The sequence below is a fragment of the Sinocyclocheilus rhinocerous genome, unplaced genomic scaffold (genome assembly GCF_001515625.1).
Source record: "Sinocyclocheilus rhinocerous isolate Xijiao unplaced genomic scaffold, SAMN03320098_v1.1 scaffold1126, whole genome shotgun sequence".
Lineage (NCBI taxonomy): Eukaryota > Metazoa > Chordata > Actinopteri > Cypriniformes > Cyprinidae > Sinocyclocheilus > Sinocyclocheilus rhinocerous.
In genome coordinates, this window is record NW_015630071.1 from 104,333 (window position 1) to 113,522 (window position 9,190).

At 36.5% G+C, this 9,190-nt stretch overlaps 2 protein-coding genes across 3 annotated transcripts in view; both read right to left on the minus strand.

Moving 5' to 3' along the window:
• Positions 1-5,482, minus strand: part of LOC107739920 (SPRY domain-containing SOCS box protein 4-like) — a 9,601-nt gene extending 4,119 nt beyond the window's left edge. Inside the window, exons 1-2 of one of the 2 annotated variants that reach the window (XM_016552172.1) lie at positions 5,258-5,473; positions 1,769-1,838 (exon numbers count right to left, since the gene is read on the minus strand). The gene's annotated coding sequence lies outside the window, so the exon portion shown is untranslated. Of the gene's footprint in view, positions 1-1,768; positions 1,839-5,257 lie in introns of both variants that reach the window. The other variant, XM_016552173.1, reaches the window with a different exon arrangement.
• Positions 5,483-7,794: 2,312 nt separating this feature from the next.
• LOC107739919 (gastrula zinc finger protein XlCGF8.2DB-like) lies at positions 7,795-8,908 on the minus strand. Its single transcript, XM_016552171.1, has one exon. The coding sequence runs from the start codon at positions 8,877-8,879 to the stop codon at positions 7,845-7,847; it is 1,035 nt and encodes a 344-aa protein (XP_016407657.1). The 5' UTR covers positions 8,880-8,908; the 3' UTR covers positions 7,795-7,844.
• Positions 8,909-9,190: the final 282 nt, after the last annotated feature.

The window sequence follows — 9,190 nt, forward strand, 5'->3', positions numbered from 1 at the left end:
AAAAAAAATATATATATATATATATTATAAAAACTAATTTTTAGCTAAATATTTTTAGTTAAATTTTTTTAGTTCTACCCAGTATGGCTGCAGGTTTAAAACAGGAAAAGGCAAAAGAAACAGTATAGAATATGTAAAGAAAAGCAGTGGGCGCGTTTCACTAAAGAGACAATTCTCTAGACTAAGATTAGTTTTCACACATCTGAAGGAGCAGCTTTCACTCACACTCTACCAGAAGAATGACAGAATCTCTTCTGAACCTGAAAGACAGCGGTTTCACAAGAGCATGTGGAAGGGAAGTGAATATTTCCTCCGGAGCTCCAAAGAAAGAAACAACGACACACAAACTTGCAGTCAAAACAGCCACGTGCCCACGAGTCAAAAAGTAAACTTGCACTGTCCAAAACCTAGTCCAGTAATTTATTTTCTCCAGAAAAGGAGTCACATTTGTCACATCCTTCACTTATTCCAGCTAGTTCAGTTACTGAACGGAGACCCCAGGAGCCAAACCCTTCTCAGGAAATGAACTCGACTGGTCTAAACCAAACAAACACACTCACACCATAACAAACCAAGACAGCAAGATAAAATAAAGAAAAGGAGGTGATGAGAAAAAATATATATTTCTATGACAATTCAAAGTTAAATCTCACCCAAAATGTGAGAATGCAGCAACTAAACATGCAAGTTTATAAACTAAGTGCTAGTGTAGAGAAAAGATGAGATGTCATTGCAAGGGGATGGGAAGTTAGGCTAATGTTTTACTTAAAGATTATGAAGGCACATGAATTAAAAAACTAAATAAAACATTTATTATATTGCAGTGTTTAAATTGTCAATTTTGATGTGATGGGGACTAAAACATTTAAATTTTAAGAAATTAGGACAGCCATAAATATCAGTATTGCAATTTTACAGTTGTAAAAATATATATAAAAAAAAAATCTTTCTTTTTTTTTTTTTTTTTTACTTTTTTAAAAATAATATCTTTATTTAATATTTTTACTATATTACTACTACTACTTCTACTAATTATTATTTTATTTTATAATTATTGTCTTATTTTAGTTATAATAAAATTATTATTAATATTGTTGTTGTGAATGTGATATTGATATTTTAATAATGTAATAAATAACTAATAAATGCACTACTACTACTACTACTACTAATAATAATAATAATAAACAACAACAACACATTATTATTATTACTATTATATAATCATGTTGGTATATAAATTACAAAAATCTTTGGCCAGCCCTAAAAACAAGCACAGCAAAAATCACTTTGAAAAGTAACAGCACACCTCTCCTCAACCAGACACATTATTTGAGGAATCATTCATGTCTGAAACACAAATATTGCGGCATGTGTTACACACTAAAGTTCAATACTAAATTCTAGTGGTTTGTTTAGATCACCAACTATGAGCCTATATAGTAATGAAAGAAAAAAGAAGAATGTGAGATTTTAGCGAGATTTTGTCCACACAATCAACACAAGACACACAAGAACAAAGTCTGAGCTTACCCTCCATGCCTTGCTGCTTCTGTGTCAGCATAGAGCAGGAGAAAAGGGAGAAAATGAAAGAAATGAAAAGGGGTAAAGCAGTTCAGAGTGGAGCAATTCCAGAGCAATTCTCCTCCCTCACCGAGCACCAAACACATGCCTGGCTTTCCGCTGCGCTCTCTCTAGTCCCTCATGACGATGGTGATTCACTGGAATAAACTGTGGAGTAAGTGTGAATAACTGAGCACACACTCACCTTCCGGATCACTGCAGGACTGAAAGGAGGATCCACGTCAGCCGGACGACTTTTATCAGGCCTCAAACTCCTGCACAGAGACAAAGAAGAGTTCTGTTAGGAGAAATGCTACCTGTGCCCAACCAGAACCAGGAAGTGAGAATCTCATCGGTCAGCACACACACATACATAAACTTTCTCTCAGGCAGAAAAAAATAATAAGGTATGTACCCAACATTCCCCCAAAACAGCGTTTGTGAGTCACTTTTATAAAGTAAACATTGACCCACTGGCTAGTCAACTAGAGTGAGCAGTCGTGCACGTCCTAGTGGACACACCAGCAGCTGGTCAAGCCTGACTATAGGACACCCTCCATCTGTCACCTGCATTATTCATGTTTGTAGAGTCCTACATTAAAAACGTATCAAAAACGCATCTGTGACACAAAAGAGCTTATAGATCACTGACCCAGATTTGAGTACAGCCTTGGTAATGGCCAATCCCATCCCAACTTGAAATAAATAAATTAAAAATTCAACTCAATAAATCAGATAAATGCACTTATTATTATTTATTCCAAAATATTCCAAAATATGAGGATGCAAGATCCACACTCGTTCAAATTCAGCCAAAAAGGCTTGTAACATTTATTGCTCAGAGGTCACAAAAATATGTACAAAAAAAGTACAAAAGTGCAAAGGTGCAGAACGTTTTCGGGTATTACCCCTTCCTCAGTGCCAAGTATTTATTAAATAAATAAATTAAAAATTCAACTCAATAAATCAGATAAATGCACTTATTATTATTTATTCCAAAATATGAGGATGAAAGATCCACACTCGTTCAAATTCAGCCAAAAAGGCTTGTAACATTTATTGCTCAGAGGTCACAAAAATATGTACAAAAAAAGTACAAAAGTGCAAAGGTGCAGAACGTTTTCGGGTATTACCCCTTCCTCAGTGCCAAGTATTTATTCCATAAATAATAATAAATGTTTTTTCTCTAATTTATGTCAGTACCACAAACAAGATAGCTTAAAATGCAATGGAATACAATAAACTCTTTCAGCACTTAAAAGCAGTCATTTACGATAAAAAGTCATTATGAGTCATTAATACATTTAAAAAAAATGTCTTAATGTAGAAAGTTGTATTGTTGTATACTTGTTTTTTATTTTTATTTTACAGTAACATTACAATAGTAATATTTCTTATTGTTTTGTTTAATAATAATAATACTTTATTATTATTATTATAATTAACAACATTTAATAATACTAATAATAATAATAATAACAATATTATTATTATTAATAATAGCCATTGATATATTATCACAAAATTTGGACCAAATTGCACAGAAAACCTATAATTTGTTTTACAATCATACTTTAAATTTGCAATTTTTATAAATAAATAAATAAAATAAATAAATAGACAATTCACAAATACATTTTTCCCCAAATCGTGCCACCTTTTTTTTTTTCCCATAGCATTGATTTGGCAAAATTGTCAGTACTAATAACTTTTTTAGGTGTTAAAACTTCATGTACAAGAGCACTACATGTGGTCAGTGACTCCACCAGCGTGACTTTCACAACCAGTCGCAATAAAGTTCAAAGGTCAGACAGAGGTTCAAAATCAGGCCAATGAAGACTCCTGAAGCATTAGTCGAGATGTTGTTTTGTGTTTCCGTGATGACCTCGTCCTCTGTTTGACCCCGGTGCAGAGACCATGTCTTTGCATGACCCATAAAAAAGTTGAAAATAGAACGAGATGAAAGAAAGAGGAAGAGGAAACCGTAGCTACGGAGACTTCCTGCTTCACTCTCTCGTTCTGAGCATGCTCAAAAAAAGTGATTTGAGCTTGACCTCAGCTGACAGACAGCAGAAAACAGAAGCTAAGAAAATGAAAAGTGGCCTCTTGATGAGGCGATTCAGTTGAGTAGACAGTCAAAACTTTACCAGCAGCAGGTAAAAGCAGCTGCTTTTTTTACTATGAAGAGTGAAAGTTGCTGTATTTCAACACTCACATTATTGCATCTATCTGAAAACAGTAAAACATAAGACAATAACACAGGCCTAGGTGACCAAACGTTTGAATAAAAAAAAAAAAAAAATATATAGACACTTCTGAGCGGCGCATGCGCAGTGCTGACCTCATACGTCATTCCCCTGGAACTGCTTCCGTTTACAACAGTGAGCGCAAGCTACATAAAAGTGATTATTACATTTTGAATATGGATATTTTTCTTACAAAAACACATCGATTCGCTACAGAAGGCCTTTGTTCGCCCCCCGGAGCCGTGTGAGACACTTTTTTTTATGGATGGGCGATTTTTATTTAAGTTCTTTTGGACTGAAGCAATGCAACACCCGCTGAGTGGCATTAAACAGCTTGAAAGATCAAAGACAATTTTTAATATAACTCAGACTGGATTCGTCTGAAAGAAGAAAGTCATATACACCTAGAATGCCTTGGGGGTGAGTAAAACACAGCCTAATTTTCATTTTTGGGTGAACTAACCCTTTAAGACTAAATTCAAAGTCAGATCAAGAATTCTATATGAAAAGACTGTGAACGGGTTTCAAAACGTCTCCTTGTGTGGAGCATAGAAGAGGTTTATTGTAAAGTGAGGATGAGTACAAGATTACAGAATATACATTGTATTATTCCTTTAAAAGTGTGATGTTAATTTTGATTGACACATGCCAAATCTTTATTTGATAAACTTATTTTTTGATCATTAAATGGACAGAACCCTTTGTTTAAACTCAAACAGACACATGTGCACACATCTCAGAACTTGTTTGCATAAGGGTTGAGAAAGGTATCCATAATGAATAACTAACATATGCAAATTCCATAGGTAACAGGAAGTGGGCACGATTTTAAAGACGACAGAAGAACAAAAACACACGAGACAAAGGGAATGGAAAGAACTTTGCAGAAGTGACATCGGCCCAAACTAGGAAATAACATCCTTCAGTGTCTGAATCACCGGTGACATACACAAAAGATGAAATAAAAAGCGTTTAATAGAGTCTCCCCCTCACTGTTCACCTCTGATTAGTTCATGCATTTCACAACATTCAGAATCTGTGGCAGATAAAGGGTAAGGGGAGGAAAACAACGTGATTAGATTATATCCGAACCTCTTTCCACTGTGACCTTTGTACGTAAACACTGAAGATGACACACAATCCTATTTTCAAAACATACTATTTCATGTACACTGCCTGACAGGCAACGTTTCCCCCCAGAATAACCATTGAACTAAATGTTTAGTGAACACAAATATATCTGTGCGAGCGAAACAATGAGTTTTAAAGGTGCATGAGGCCAAATATGTTGTGCCTGAATATTTTCAGCATAATTCGTGTATAACATGGTCCAGAACCAGAATGCACAATCGCAACACGACCCAATGCGGTCCTGCGGTTTCAGCTGCTTTGAAACAATGTGAAGCACAAACACAAACAAACCAGCCATGCGCTGCTGATCTACTTACTCTCGCGAGAATCCCTCGGAGCTTCAGCGCGGACAAAAACACTCGCCGGGATTTACACTTTTACACTGTATGCGAGCGTATGTCACGCCGCAAATTCCTATAAAACAAACTTTGACGCTAAAAACGAACGCGTCCGCGTTTTCTCGGTCGTATCCGGCGGGGAGGAGCGGAGCGCGCAGACGGCTTTTGTTCCGAGAACTAGCTGGCGCGTGACGTCACACGAGGCCAGCGCGAGCTGATTGGCCACGTCGACGGGAGGGCGGTGACGAGAGTGAGTCCTGTAGTGAAGCTCTTCGAATCTCTGAATCATTTGAACCGAATGATTCATTCACACGCAACATGATTCAAAGCCCTCGAAACACACCAGACTGGCGGCACCTGCTGGCCAAAATGATGTAAATGCAACAAAAACTCAGCTCTAATCGATTAAAGCAGCACTATGTAACTTTTGGCGCTTTAGCGGTTAATAAACAGAACTGCACACATCCCGCGGAAGAACCAACCTGAGCTACTTCTCTAAGTTTATGTCTATGGCGATTCACGCAGGTATGTGTTACTCCGCAGCGGCGACGACCCGACCAAGCTACAATAGTCCAAATATAAGTACTTATTATAAGTGTAACGCAGTGATTCGAAATAAGACAAAAACGCGGTTTGGAAGATGAATTCATGATGTACTCGCTCATTATATACATTTTGCAAATTTTGAACACAGAAAAAGTTACATAGTGCTGCTTTAAATGTAATCTATAAATAATTAGATACCATTAAATGTGAAGGTTCTGTAAAACGTGTGTTCTTTTATTAATATGTAGCGCTTGTTTCGTGTTATTAGTGATGGATTGGCATTAAAAATGAACATAAGTAACAAAACTGGGCCGAAATTTCAGGGATTTAGATTTTTTGTTAGTATAGTCATGTGATTCACAAACATTTAACATAATATTGCTACAGTATTACTTTTACATTACAACATAAAGGAGTAGCGTAACAAAACTGGGCCGAAATTTCAGGGATTTAGATTTTTTGTTAGTATAGTCATGTGATTCACAAACATTTAACATTATATTGCTACAGTATTACTTTTACATTACAACATAAAGGAGTAGTTCACTTCCGGAATGAAAATTCAGTCATCATTTACTCACCCTCCACTTGTCCCAAACCTGTATGCGTTTCTTTCTTCTGTTGAACACAAAAGAAGATATTTTGAAAAATGTTGGTATTCGAACAGTTGATGGGCACCATTGACTTCCAAAGTATATATTTTTTCTCCTTCTATGGAAGTCAATGGCGCCCATCAACTGTTCGGATACCAACATTTTTCAAAATATCTTCTTTTGTGTTCAACAGAAGAAAGAAACGCATACAGGTTTGGGACAAGTAGAGGGTGAGTAAATGATGACTGAATTTTCATTCTGGAAGTGATCTACTCCTTTAATATCACACATAATCAGAGGTTGTCAGTGCAATATTAATTATATTTTTGCCATTATACAGAGCCTATAGACAACTTCCATGTTGCAGAGAAATCTGTATAAACTTAAGTTTTTAAAAAGTTAAAAACTCAACTTGAGGAAATCGTTTCATACTGACAAATGGCTGATTGTTGTTTTATATATATATATATATATATATATGTGTCCAGTCTCTTTTAATTTGGGTAATTTATTTAGTCCATGCCTTAATGAGGGGGCTTTCAGTCAAATAATAAAAATACATAAATGTAAGATTCAAGTGATTCAAAACTTTTATTGTCCCCCAACATAACAGAACAAAAATCTCCACAATTCGTGTGATATTTTACATTTACATTTATTCATTTAGCAGACGCTTTTATCCAAAGCGACTTACAAATGAGGAACACAACAAGCGATTCATCATAAAGAGGCATCTAAACACAAGTGCTCGTAATATAAAGTTTCAGTTGTTCAGATTTTACAGCAATTCAAGTTTATTGTAACTAACACATTTACTTTATCTGAATCTCACATTATTTAATTAAAACACAGGATCTCACAGTGCCACAGAATAATGCTTATATAGGTAAAATGCTTATATGTGGCCACAACACTCATATTTTATTGACTTTTCTATATAAATTTGTATTCTTCAATGCCACCTATTTCTTTGCCAGGTGCAGTGTTTTGTTTTTCTTTATGTTGTTTTGCGCCATTCTCAATTTTAATTGTATGCAGAGACAATGAAATTACTTTGAAGATTTGAATGTATAAATATTCGACATGTCTACAAAGCACCTGACAACTAACTAAGTGAGTGAAGTGACGTTACATGTGTATGGTGACCCATACTCGGAATTAGTGCTCTGCATTTAACCCATCCAAAGTGCACACACACACCGTGAACACACACCCGGAGCAGTGGGCAGCCATTTTTGCTGCGGCGCCCGGGGAGCAGTTGGGGGTTCGGTGCCTTGCTCAAGGACACCTCAGTCGTGGTATTGAAGGTGGGAGAGAGCGCTTTACATTCACTCCCCCCACCTACAATCCCTGCCGGTACGAGACTCGAACCCGCAACCTTTGGGTTACGAGTCCAACTCTCTAACCATTAGGCCACGACTTCCGAACTAACTGGATGGACTTGATGGAAAATGCTTTTTCATATGATTCACTAAAGAGTTTGAATGTCTAAAACTCTCTCCACACTGAGTACAGCTGTACGGCTTCTCTCCGGTATGAATTCGTTCATGTGATTTCTGTTGTGAAGACAGAGTGAAACTCTTGTCGCAATATGAGCACTTGTACGGTTTTTCTCCAGTATGAATTTTTTGGTGGCATTTCAGTTGGCCAAGTGTAGTAAAGCCCTTCCCACACTCACAACACAAGTGATCTTTCTCACCAGTGTGGATCTTCTGGTGCAGATTACAACTGACCAACACTGAAAAACTCTTCCCACAGTAAGGACACACATAAGGCCTCTCATTTGTATGGACTTTCAGGTGTTTTTTTAGATTTGATGATGAATTAAACTCTTTACCACACTGATCACAGTTAAATGGCTTTTCTCCAGAGTGAACGCGCATGTGATCATTGAGAATAGTTGAATATTTGAAACGCTCTCCACACTGAGTACATTGGTACGGCTTCTCTCCAGTATGAACACGCTCGTGAGATTTCAGGTTTCCAGGCTGAGTGAAACTCTTGTCACAATAGGAGCACTTGTAAGGTCTTTCTCCAGTGTGAATTATTTGATGCTGTTTCAACTGGCCGGCTGTAGTAAAGCTCTTCCCACACTCACAACACACATGATCTCTCACTTCATCATGTGTTTTCTGATGCTGTTTACAACAGTCCAGCCGAGAGAAACTCTTTCCACAGACAGAACACACGTAAGGCTTCTCATCTGAATGAACTTTCAGGTGAAGATTTAGATTTGATAACGAAGTATACTTTTTACCACATTGATCACAGTTAAATGGCTTTTCTCCAGAGTGGCGCCACAGATGATTACTGAGACCTAATTTAAGTCTGAAACTCTTTCCACACTGTGAGCAAATGTGCCGCTTTTTGGATTTTCTTCGGGTTTTGAAGTTACGATGTTCCTCCTCCTCGTTTAGTTCTTGTCTTTGCTCTTTCACTTCCATCCGAACTAAAATAAACATACTAAATAGTTAAAATCAGTTCAAGTGAACATGATTTAAAAGCAGAAAGCAACAGTATATGCCAAAGGTTAGTTCTGTCATTTCCTTGATAATACGATCAAAATGTGGATGACAACTGTGATACAAGGTTATGATGCATTTTCGGTTTCATTTATCGTTCATATATTGCTTATTATTTCACTAACATTAAATCTGGTGAACTGAAGCTTTATCTTAAAGGGGTCATATGATGTTGCTAAAAAGAACATTGCTTTGTGTATTTGGTGTAATGAAATGTGTTTATGCAGTTTAAGGTTAAAAAAACATTATTT